The sequence below is a fragment of the Amphiura filiformis genome, chromosome 14 (genome assembly GCF_039555335.1).
Source record: "Amphiura filiformis chromosome 14, Afil_fr2py, whole genome shotgun sequence".
Classification (NCBI taxonomy): domain Eukaryota; kingdom Metazoa; phylum Echinodermata; class Ophiuroidea; order Amphilepidida; family Amphiuridae; genus Amphiura; species Amphiura filiformis.
In genome coordinates, this window is record NC_092641.1 from 34,563,333 (window position 1) to 34,576,665 (window position 13,333).

Genomic DNA, 13,333 nt, shown 5'->3' on the forward strand with positions numbered 1-13,333 from the left:
TCGCCAACTTACTCCTCCAACGATGAAGAGTACGTTGCCGAGTAAATAACAATAGCTGCGGCGTAACTTTACTAGTTTAGTAACTACGCACATTTGGAAGTCACGAAATTCTGAGATACTCGCCAACTTACTTCGCAAAAGATGAAGAGTAAGATGCCGAGCACATAACAATAGAACTTACTAGTCTAATAACTTACGCCGATTTGGAAGTCTCAAAATGCGAGATACTCGCCAATTTACTAAACTAGTAGCTTACTCAGAAGTTACGCGGATTTGGTGCACTCAGCGGTTTATGTCGGACCAACAGAAAATCATCCCGTTTTACTACAAATAGGTCGAATTTGACAGTTTGCTCATAGATTTAAGTTGGAACATGTGTAAGTATTACAAATATGCCAAAAAATCGGTTTTGAAAAAAAAATAAAGGTATATTCTGAAAAAAGATCGTACATTAACCGCTGAGTGCACCAAATCCGCGTAACTTCGGAGTAAGCTACTAGTCTAGTAAGTTGGCGAGTATCTCGCATTTTGTGACTTCCAAATCGGCGTAAGTTACTAGACTAGTATGTACTATTGTTATTTACTCGGCAACTTACTCTTCATCTTTTGCGGAGTAAGTTGGCGAGTATCTCAGAATTTCGTGACTTCCAAATGTGCGTAAGTTACTAGACTAGTAAAGTTACGCCGCAGCTATTGTTATTTACTCGGCAACGTACTCTTCATCCTTCGAGGAGTAAGTTGGCGAGTAAGCAAATAGATTCATAGATAGAGGAGAAAATCATTGATATAGACGAGATTTTGAAAGTAAATAATAAGATATTTCGCAATAGAGCGTATTCTGCGCGTGGAGCGTCTCGTATGCGGCGCCACAAACCTTTCGTATAGGCCTACTAACGGAACGTTTTAGGTTAAGGTTGATCTTAACCCCAATAACCCTGGAACTATGGAAACCTCATAACTGCTAAATTGTAGGCCTATATAAAAGTGCAAATATTTAGAATGGCAAAAACCTGAGGAAACGGTATATCAAAAGCGATGAGATCCAGGTTGCTACTAAGAAAAATATTATCACCCGAAATGCTGGTGATGTCATCTATTCTTGGAAGGGGGAACAAGGCAGTTGGAAGGTGGTGATCATCGTTAATTAGTATTACCACTCATCAATCAATCAATCAATCAATCAAGCAATCAGTTATCAGTCAATCAATATTCATTCCCTGTGACGTGTCACATAGTGATTATCGAATGCATGTTGGATAGCAGAATTATAGTAGGCCTACCATTTAAATTTGAATTAATTATTATAAAGTCCCGTTAATTTATGCGTTTATGCCTTAATACATATATATGACAATTACATTCAACTGCACATTCGAATCTATACAAATAATTATTTTCATGTCTGGGGAAAGATGTTTTCAAAACTCAAGATATCTTCTATCTCTAATATAAATTATTTTATTTCAGGATCTCCACGATTCAAGAATTAGGAATAATTGCAAGTTTTGTGCCAAATAAATTTTGAGGAATTACATGCCCCGCTATCCCACCACTGGGGCACACATCCGGTTGATACTTGAATAGAATAGGCCTACTAATAAAAATATCTGACAATCGTGGGCATATAGTAATACTATACCCACGATTGTCAGATATTTTGGCCAAATTGAAAACAATTTCGCGTCATTGTTACAAAATTGGCCTATCTTACAAAAAACAAAAAAAAAAAAAACTTGCGCTTCATTTAGGTGAAATTTTTAATGTTTTTGAAAAATGCAAACCTTTATACTAAAATTGTATATAAATGGGGAGCCATTATTATACAAAAGGCCTCAATATGAGACTCATATTTGCGTCTTATTATGACGTATGGTCATTTGAACTGAGTACTAAAGTTAGTCTTTGCGGGGGTACCCCTTTTAATGACTAAAAACAACCTAACAAAAGAAAATGTCAACACCCAAAAACCAATCCCCTAAAAATCTCAACCTCTACCCCCTAGTGTAAAATTGAAAATTGCCCGGTAAACACACAATTTTACCCTTATTTGGGCGAAAACAATGTAAACTTGAATATTGGCATAGTAAACAAAAAATATCACTTTAATTTTGGGGATAAAATGGTGTACAATTGAAAATGATTTTCGCGTTTCGCGAGTAATTATCACAAGAACACAATACCAAAATGATGCCCACCAGATTTATTTTGTCTTTACCCCCTCCTACAACTGACTGAACATGTAAACTACTTAGACCCCGAAAGTTATTTTACAAAAACTATACGGCTGTATCCCCCACCCCTGCGGGCTATGCCCCTCTGTGACAGAATAAAAAAAACCTATAGGCCTACTTACTACAAAATCACAAGGCACGCAAAATATGGGTATTTTGTTTGTACCGGGGTATTTCGTGACATAACACTGCCTATTGTTAGTATTGAATAACAATTGACTACGTAAGGTGCGCTTCAGACTCCTTATTGTACGTGCAATATTGTATGTACAATATTTTTCGTGACGTCAAAAAGTATTGCACGTCCAATAAATATACGTGCCACGACGAGTTGAATCAGATTAAATAACGCGCTATAACCCTGACGGTTCATTGTTTGCTAAATCCAAGCGAGGTCACCCGAAAATCTATGCAAGAGAAATTTCTACTGCTGCTGATGAAAAATCCTACAGTGCGTTTGGGTTTTTTCTGCACTTTACCAGTAGGCCTAATAAATTCATTAACAAATAAACATAAAATAAACATTTAGAGGGAATGTTTTTACTCACTGCTCATCTGATCCACTTTCTCAGGAAACTAAATACCGATACTCCTTAGTTTTATCCCTGACTTTCCAGACATAATTATGAGTAAACATCAAATTTAATGTTTACAAAACAATCAAATATATATACATTCGTTTGCATTTTGTACATTAATATTAATATTAATAATGTACAAACATTAAAAAAGGGGCCTAAGAGTATGTCTATTTTAATCATATACTAATTCCGCCATGCCCAAACATATTTTATATATGAAATCGTGTAAAAACAGACCACTTGTAAATCTATGGAACCCCAAATTCCAATCAAAAATAAAAACAACTTTGTTATCAAATACACTAGGCCTATACATGTGATTACAGGATTTTAATAAATAAATAGATTAACACGGATAACGGACGAGAAATATTTGGCAATACCGCCGGATTTACCACAGAGCCAGTGGATAAAGAAATTAATTAAAATTAAAACAAATTAAATGAGAAAATGAAAGCAAGGACATTTGGTGAAGTATTGTTTTAGAATGCGAAGGAGTCCTAAATGTTACCCAGGCCCAGGACACTGATTAATGTAAATTCGACCCATAGTTATTTTGTCTACTTTTGCCAGCATTCAACCTGTTCAATGTAATTTATGCCTATTTTCAATAAAATTCCGAAATCTGACGTACGGTAGGCCTATCAACGTTGTATCGTACACAAATTATGATTCGAGACTATTTCATTTGACACGCTTGTATGGATTTCAAAAGATCGGTCCTATAATAGATATCGAATAGAGAATTACAGCAGGAGGCTTTGAGGATGCCGTAATCCTCTTGACAATCAACCAATCAGAGAGACATATTCAGAAATATGTTCGGAGAGCTGAAACTCTTTCAACTCTGAAATATATATTTCAAGTAATATCGTTTCACATTTAACAACAATTTGGCTTGCAATAAAGCCACGAAGGGACGGTAATGCTAATATACGATTTCAGTCAAATATTGATACAAATATACGATTTCGGTCAACTATTTGGCTATTCTTTGCCCAAAATTATGAAATATTTATTAGTAACAACTCTTAGGAGGGTTTTCGAGTACTTTTAACGAAATAATGAGGTAAAATAAAAGAAAACCCACTTACAATTTCGGACGCTTAACTGTGGTGTTCTAGGGGAATTAAGATATCACAATTAACATGTTTAATTCAAAATCGTTGTCCTACAAGCACATGTTAAATGGCTCGATTCACATTATGTATAAGTTGGGACATTGTCAGATTGTGTGAACATTACAAATACAAACAATAAGGTTGAAAAAAAGAAGCCATTTAAAAATGATTTTAAAAGATCGTCTATTTTGTAGCTTACACTGATTAGACCAAATATCTGCCTCTGACGAAAAAAAATGTTTTCCATGCTGATTTGTTTTTGTAACGAGTATATCATTTCAAAAAGAAAGAAATAAAGGCGGATATTACTTTTAAGATCTCAACGCATTACTATTAATAGGCCTATAATTAATGAAAAAGTATAGAAGGCGTTGCATCCGGGTCTGATGAGGGGGAGGACACAAGCCGTTTTTGGCAGTTTTCCTATGCATTTTCTAAAATTCAGATCAATGGGGGGGCTCCCGTGCCCTATAAAGCTACGGTTACTGCATTAACACGTTTATGATGTATTGTGATGATCATAGGTAGGCCTATAACATACACCATCATAACATGCCTCACCGATATCAACATGTAAAAAGGTGTTGCAAACTCATAACACAACGTGTTATAATGTAACAAATGCTATGCCAAAACTTAAAAAAATAATAAAAATATCAATATCAATAAAATCAAAACCAGAATAAATACATAGGTCTACAAATAATACTTAAGAAACTGACTAAATCAATATATGACTAAATATATATGAATCTCTAAATCAATTAATCAATCAGTAATCAATCAATCAATAAATAAATAAATACATAAACAAATAGGCCTAAATAAATAAATCTATAAATAAATAAATAAATGAATAAGAACTGAATGTGCCATTTATATTATCATTGCAATTTTAATATTTTTTTAATATTAATATCAGTATTAATATTATTAACTTTAAAGGTGCCCATTGATTATGTAATAATTCAAGTACAGTTGAATACAAGAAGACATAAAAAACTGTTCATCATTCCGTGCACGAACACTGCACTAAATTTACCACTCTTAGAAATTTGGCAACTCCGTATCAATTAAGCAACCAATGATTGTGGCAAAATATACATTTTCCCGGTACATACTTTTTATTGTACGTGCAATACTTTCTGACGTCACGAAAAATATTGTACATACAATATTGCACGTACAATACGGAGTCTGAAGCGCACCTAAGACCGCGTGGTTAAAAACGTGATATTAAAGGTGCTGATTCGGATTTTCTGCTCCATTAACTAAGATACTAAAGAAGTAGTTACTCGCCAGTTGCGCTTCAGAGCAAGTCCCAAAAATACTAGTTTAGTAAGATACTCGGCAGTTGCGGAGTAACTACTAAAGAAGTAAGCTACTAAACTAGTAAGTTACGCGGATTTGGTGCACTCAGCGGAATGACTTTAAGTCATAGACTGTAGAAGGCACAGTCTGTGGTTAAGTGCTGTCTTAAAGAGTAATGTTGTATTGGTGTTTAATGGAGGGTTCATTATATTTTGCAAGTATCATACACTGTCCCCAGCATAGGGTGCTATGCTCGTTCTAACTATTTTAAACAAATGTCATGCAGTACTTCAGATTAAGAAAGAACCAACATTTGAAACGTTTTGGATGCCCGGTGATCAGTGTCATAGCGGGAGAACCTTATGCTCCAATACTGTTGGCCCCTATAAAGGGGAAAATCCCACTGTCGATATCAGCTCCACCTTGTTCGCCAGGTGCAACATAAAATTTTCGTTTCGTTCGTGGTCATAATGTACGATCTTATAATATCAAATTGATTTTTTTTGGCATATTTGCAATGTTTACCATGTTTACACATGTCCCAACTTTGTAGGTTTGTAGGTCAACAGTAAAAAATTGGATTCTTCCATAGAACTCCATGTTAAACCGTAACGACTAAAGAACACATTGGGTTTCTTTCACCTACCCTTGATATTTCAGCTTCTAAAGGACAGAAACCCTTCCCGGTAGTTATTACTAATATTATTTCAGCATTTTGGGTAAATAATAGCAACGAAGTTGCCCAAATGATACACAACTATCTGCAAAGCACGCAAATATTTTAGGGTTTGCCTGATTAAACATACCGTGTGATCTAATTGTCCGCTCAAGATGATAACTTCTTTTAAGGTAACCGTTCAAGATGATTATTTTCTTCTTCTGCGGCACATAACCAAATAATACCTTCAAAAATGCTTCTTTTCCTACAGATTATATGGCACAGAGATGCCGCTGACACATATGCATTGACATTTAGTTGGTGTCTATGGTTCTCACAGATTTTGAGTTTAAGGTCACACAGGGGACAAACAGGCTTGATTACTGAAAATCACCTTACCATTTAATATTTGCTGCATATTCATAATAAGTGCTGTGATCAGATCATCAGAATAATGCCAAATGGCTTCTAGCACGTTCATATACGATTCTAATCAGATTTGGCTAAAACATGGAGAAAGGGTCGGTTTTGGGGTCAAAAGGGGTAAAACTCTAAAATTTGTCCAAAATTAAATGAAATTAATATATGTGATCTTGATATGATTCAAAAATATAATGGGGTCATTTCCCCATTTCAAGGTTGTAACTTTCAAATCTTGGGTTACGCTAGTGAGAAACATGCCACCTTTGCATTCTTCATCATATGGGTGTTTTAGTGAAGAGTAGTGTTCTGTTAAAAGTGTCAGTATGATAACAGTCAATGTCTGTACTGACGAAACGAAGTTGGACGTGGACAACTAAATTACGTTCATTTAAATGTACGATGCGGCATCAATATTGGAACTATTGCAACAAATGAGGTGTCATAATGCGCAGAAATAAATTCTACTTTGACTTTATATCCCAAATTTGGCATACGATCAACTGTTTTTGAAAAATGGTCATTCATCAAGGGGGTAAATACCTTTTGGGTTGTGTTTACAACATTTCCTTATTTATAGTAAGATATAATTTCTTTTTCAATGCTAGATATACGCATTCAATGTCCTGGACAAACAACAATAGGTGCAGAGGGTATATTTACAATTAATAACCCTACGCAATTCTTCGACATAAGAATGGATGTTACCGTGACGAATATAACCTACACGTATGTGAGCACACAGGGACGCAGAGAAGTGTCATTTGGCCTAAATGAACCTAACGTTCTAACTGACTTCTCGGCGGGAAACACGACACAGGTGGCAGTATCAATCAGAAACATAAACGAGTTCGCCAGTTGCACCTTTACTGTAGGTAGGTTTTGATGGCAAGTGTACCGAGTTCCACGTATCGATTGTGCGTTTTACCGTTGCGACGCGACCTGGACATTTGCTTATCTTTTGCGCCAAAGCGACAAAACTTTGGAAAGAAGGCCAAAGCTAATTATTTGAGCGGAAATTCGGATCTAACAACATAATGTTTTCTACCTCATATTGAGGCTCAATACCATCACATCTTTATTCCAAGTTTTGTGTTAAATTGCTCCAGTTGTTTGGATTCTAGAAACACAAACTGTGTATCACATGACTTCTTCAGTGGTGTTAAACACCAAACTACCATGTTTGTGTTCATACTGCCTAAAAACGAAATATATTTCAGGCCTGAAATTTCACATAAGCAATGGCGTAGCCAGCAACTTTTCAGATGGTGGGCAAAAAAGGGAGCAAACTTTAACGAGAATTTTACAAAAAATGGGTTAAAAAGTATAAAAAGGTCTAAAATCTTAAATAACAGGACGACCAGCATTCCAGGGGGAGGGGCAATACTTCTCACGGGGAGGGGGCGGCAGTTGCACCCCTTTGCCCCCTGGCCACGCCACTGCACATAAGTTACGAGAAAAATATCCACCTGATTCCAAAATCTGCACTTTGATGCGATAAAGCTAGGAAACTACGTCTGTATTTTGCCTCCATTCTTGCCAAATGGCACAGTTGGGCATTATCAATGACTTCCATTTGAGAGCCATTATTTTTATCAATGGTTTCATCATCACCACAAATTAACCAATAGCAATCTTTGTGTGAAGCAGAATTAATATGGAGCAGTTAAAACACCGGTATATTTTTTTTGCACTGGCAACCTCTTGAACATTCACAGGTCCGGCAGGAATCGTTTGTCCTCAGGATTCAACAGGCTTGTCTGCTCAATTTGGGTTTCCTAGACCAGAAGTCAGTAATTTTCTGAATGCCGACACCAACGTTCAAATTACGTATACGTACAACAGTAACAGTGAAATGTATCCATATAATCAACAAACACACTTTCTGACAAACTTGCCTCTTGGATGTAGTGTCATTACGGCGACCGCTCAAGATACGGACGGGAATAGTGCGGTGTGCACCTTTCAACACTGCAGAACAGGTATCATGTAAACTGCGGGTTTGAAAGGGTGAGAAAAGGGGGATTTATTTTGGAGGATATGTCAAAGAGGGGCTTGCATTTTATGGTGAGGGTATGGGAGCAAGAAAGAAGGGAGATCTAGACTCAAGAAGAATTGTTACGTTCACACTAATATGGCTTTAAAAGTCCAAACTAATATACCACATAAAGTTCAAACTAGTATGAAATGATGAAACGGAATATCTGGTGAATTTATTTGATTTGACTTTGCCTATGCTAATATCAGGCATGTGGAAGCGATAGTGATAAGCTAGATAGTGATAATGAGGCTCTATTCCGTTTATTTATAGTTTGAACTTTCTATATATTTTGGAGGCATATTAGTTTGGACATTTGGAGGCAGAATAGTTTCGACTTCTGGAGGCATATTATGTGTTGACGTATAACATCCTTCTTGCGTGTACATCTCCATTTTTCTTGTACCCCATAAAAGCCCCTCATTCAGCTTCGATATATCTCCAAAAGAAGTACCCCTTTCTCAAACTCTGGGCAGGTATCAATTAATTCTTATTAGAGAGATTGCGATTTCCACTGTCCTGTATCGAAGCGAGTTCACGTATTTAGCCAGTTTTGAAGATTTTCCACGTGCGAAATAAATGTAGATACATCGTTGAAAATGCACAAAATTTGCCCATTTTACAATATGTTAAATGAATACAGTCAATGATAATGAACATACGAAGGAAAGTCTAATTACTTTTATGATACTTTTGTTTGTAACAAATCATTATAATAAAGGTACAGCGGTGTGTTGAAAGCGACTTAATTTATACGCAGAGATTGCCCATTGAAATGTGTGTGATACTTTGCGTACAAAAAATGACATTGCGATTTCCCATTTTGGATTCCAACGTAGTATATGCTACGTTGAAATTATGCTGATTTTACCTCATGTCGAAGTTCATGCAACGCGCCCAATTTTCAGGTCGAAAAAGTCTCATTTTGAAAGTAAAGTCATGATATGTGGATTTAGTGATTTTTAATCTACCAAAATATATGTTTTTAGGCAACTATAATATTTGGGGAGCACAAAAATACAATTAAGTGTAAGCAGCATGTTAAGTCAAAATCAAAAGCGGGCTGTTTGAATTAGGCAGAGACTCAATAGCCTTCGCTTACTGTTTTGTTTTCAATCACTATGCCCTCTATCGACCTAGATTAGATTAGATCAGATTTATAGTCTTTATTCCAGCCGACTTGTTCTCCTTCATGACGAATGAGCACAATCCAGTTTGGAACCGAGACTAGCAATATTTAACACCGTATTAACGTACGTAAAAACGTACGTGAAAACGTACGGTCCACGTGCTGCGTTTGGAACATCGTAATCTCTCTATTAACGCTCTTTAGTAGTCCTACCTCCAATACCACGAATACCTTCACGACTGGAGGCATTTCAGAGAGCTAGATATAGAATGTCGATAGTTGGTCCGGCGCTTTATACTAGTTGTCTAATAAGGCCTCCCTCCCAAACATTAGACACATAAAATCGCGTCTGCATCCGGGGTCTTATTACTTAGATACAATAAACAGTGTCGATAGTTGGTACGGCGCTATAATAGCCATATAGCTCTCATAACATGTCTCCCTCCCATACACTTAACACCATACATTCACGTCTGAGGCATATTAAAGAGCTAGTACCATGAATACATGAGAGTTCACTATCCAATTAATATAATTTTAACAAGGTTTAAATCAAACAATTTACCGCCAAGAAGGTATCCGTGATTCCTTTTTTTGTGATGAAGGCACTGGCTTTAATATTATTTGGTCAAACTTAGGCTCTAGCTCAAGGGTTTCACTACCCATAAACCTTATATCTTGACATGACCCACTAGTACACGTGGGATCAAATGTCACGCATGAGTAATATTTGGCTAAAACTTGGCTATAATACTTGGACATTGGCATGCTATAAGGGTCTATGGGGTGAACACAGATTTGGGTCAAAGGTCATAAAGGGGGTATTTCTGGTACGTGCGTGACCTTCAAAAATGCTACTTTTGCTATAGATTACATGGTACAGAGATGAGATTGGCGCATACGCCTTGTCCTTACCTGGTGTCTATGTGGTAAACACAGATTCGGAGTTCAAGGTCATGCAGGAAACAAACAGGGATGATTACTGAAAATCAAATAAAAAGATTACTGAAAAAGTCACTATTTGCTGCATTCTTTAAAAGTGTTTTGATGATCAGAATATGTCCAAAATGCTCGAGTATTAGGTGCGTAAAGAGTTGTAATCAGATGTAGCCTAACATAGGAGACGGGTCTGTTTTGGGGTTAAAAGGGATAAAATTCTAAACTTTATTCAATTTGTAATGTCGATATGTTTTTTTGTTTTTGTTTTTTTCACTGAAAACTTCTCGAATATTCACAGGACCGATAGGAATCGTTTGTCCTCAGAATTCATCAGGCTTGTCTGCTCAACATTCGTTTGATAGACCACTCGTTATGAATTTCCAGAACCCAGAGAGTATTACGATTACGTATACGTACAACGTTAACACGGAAATGTATTTGTATAATCAACCAATGCACGCTCTTGCGAATGTTCCTTTTGGATGCAGTGACATTAGAGCATACGCTGTGGATATGGACGGGAACGATGACACGTGTGTCTTTCAACGCTGCAGAGAAGGTACCAAGTAAACTGCATTAAGATAAAGAAACAATACTTGATCCTTTACGAAATGCGGTTCAAAAGCACACACTTCAACGTCTAGAGGATTATCTATTCAACACCACTCTGCCATGAAAGCCTCCAGAAGTCCAAGTGAATCGATAGTAGAAGTAAATTATGAACGAAAATACGTCAATTTAAGAAGAAAAGTTTTTACATTTTCTCATAAGTTATGTATTATCTAATTAAAAGACCAGGACCTGGAAATCTTTTTTTGTTTGGATAAAAAACACGCCACGTGATGCTGAAAATTAGTGATTGAATTAGGTTAAAATAATTTTCTGTTCCGCGGTATCATAGGATGGTGTAAAGTTTGAGAGAGCGAGAATATCAAAGTACCATTCATGCGCTTAATTACTGCATAGCTTGGCTGAACATGGAGCACCAGTTATTTTTACAACTGAAATCTTGATCGATAGAGAACAAAGGCTATACAATAAAGGTACAATATAGCTTTGCAAACTTCATTTCGCAAACTCTCTAGTATTGGTTTCGCGACCAGAGCTCCTTTCTTATGTTTCTTTCTTTCGTTTGAAAGAATTTAGGAGGAAACGAAAGGAAACGTTTCCCTTGTTTGTTTTACGCAATTGAAGCATTGCGAAGGCAAACTAAATTCGGAAAACTAAATCTTATTATTATTATTTTTTTTGAACATTAATTGTGTTCTTTCTGTTAGAGGTAAGGTGTCCAATGGATGTTAGAGAGGTCACTTGCGATTCAGGATATGCTGTCAGCTTTGCCCCTGCGACCACAGGAAATGTTCCCGCATCTATAACCTACACAGTGTCAGGCAGCGCCATCAATTTCAATACTGCTAATCCAGACCAAGTCATTGCCCTTTTTCCGCTTGGATCGAGGACTGTTAGAGCTACAGCAAGAGATAGTGATGGCCAAACGGACTACTGTGAATTCAACGTGCTGATCATTGGAAATGGTAAACTTATGCTGGTTTCATACTACCCTGTCGCTTGCAGACAAACGGACACAATCAAGGCTTGTTATTGCTTGAAACGCCCTGCCGCCTACCGCAGCGGCAAGCGGCAGGAAAGTATGACGGGGGCATTATAGCCCTACATTAAAACCACGGTAACGGAAAAGTATGTAAGCCTATAATGTTTTATTCTTAAATCTAAATTTTCAATAAAATCGTTGAAAGCGCCATCTGATCATGCTGATTGACATACGACCCCGGGGGGGCCACTGGTCATTGACAAGGGGGTATCATGCGTGGCCATTGAGTTTCAAAAGCACCCTAAACAAGTATGTGCAACGACTGAAAATACACCCTAAATAAGTATAACAAGTGTAATATCCTACCCTAAACAAGTATTTGCGTTTTTTACCCCTTAGCAAGTAAAACATATATTTTCGACACCCTAAGCAAGTAATACTACTTGAAGCTCCATTTTCATTGATTTCTTTAATAATAGTAACTCAGAATGGCTCTGCTACCAGGGCAGAATATGGCTATTTTCCCGGGCTATTTTAAAATTACAAAATAAATGTTACATTATTTTAAGCAGATTTATAGTAGGCCTATCAGAGAGCCTAAGAGGGTATTAAATGAAAAGAAAATTTACAAAACTCTAAGAAAAAACAACAATGAAGAAAAGAAAATAGAGAAAAAGAAGTCAAGAAATGTTTTTATATCATTTTTGTAGGCCCTATTAAAGTTTCGACTATTCTCCATCCTCCAAATATTATTATAGACCTACAAATCATGTTTCAAAGTGAGACAAAAATCATAAAATTGTGGTCAGATTTTTTTTATGACCTAGGCCTTATTGCGAAAAGATGAAATGTGCATATTAATAATTTATTTTAAAAGCTTAAAATGACGACAATTAAGGCCTACTTCTTGAAGGAAGCTAATGAATAATAGTGGTATTATTTCAAAAGTTGAATAAAGTATTAGGATGAAAATAAGTCGGTAAATAGCGACTGAGATGCATGGTGCTCAATCAGTTCAGCCAAGATTTGCAGGATTCGTGTATGACTGCAGAATTTGATACCAATCCAAAAACGTATTTTAATTCTGCACCATATCCATCTTACCTTTTAATATTCATTTGATGTTTTCACATTTTATTCAAAAGTCTAAAATAGCCTAAGTTTTTTAAATAAAATCAAGATCACTTATTGTGACAAAATTCTGACAAAAATCTGATGCTTTTGACGATAATAACATCCATATTTTTATTTATTTATTTTGTGGATAATAGGTCACAGGTCACGTCAATCAATCCTCTTCCATAGATATTTGTGGTTAAATAATTGTATACAACATGAAAATTAGCTTGAAAA

General features: G+C 36.2%; 1 protein-coding gene across 1 annotated transcript in view; it reads left to right on the plus strand.

Moving 5' to 3' along the window:
• The window catches only part of LOC140169378 (uncharacterized), a 66,420-nt gene that overhangs the window by 21,255 nt on the left and 31,832 nt on the right, over positions 1–13,333 (plus strand). The window contains exons 3-6 of the mRNA XM_072192636.1: positions 6,931–7,197; positions 8,041–8,304; positions 10,727–10,987; positions 11,706–11,963. Of these exons, the coding sequence (XP_072048737.1) occupies positions 6,931–7,197; positions 8,041–8,304; positions 10,727–10,987; positions 11,706–11,963 (1,050 nt within the window). The remainder of the gene's footprint in view (positions 1–6,930; positions 7,198–8,040; positions 8,305–10,726; positions 10,988–11,705; positions 11,964–13,333) is intronic.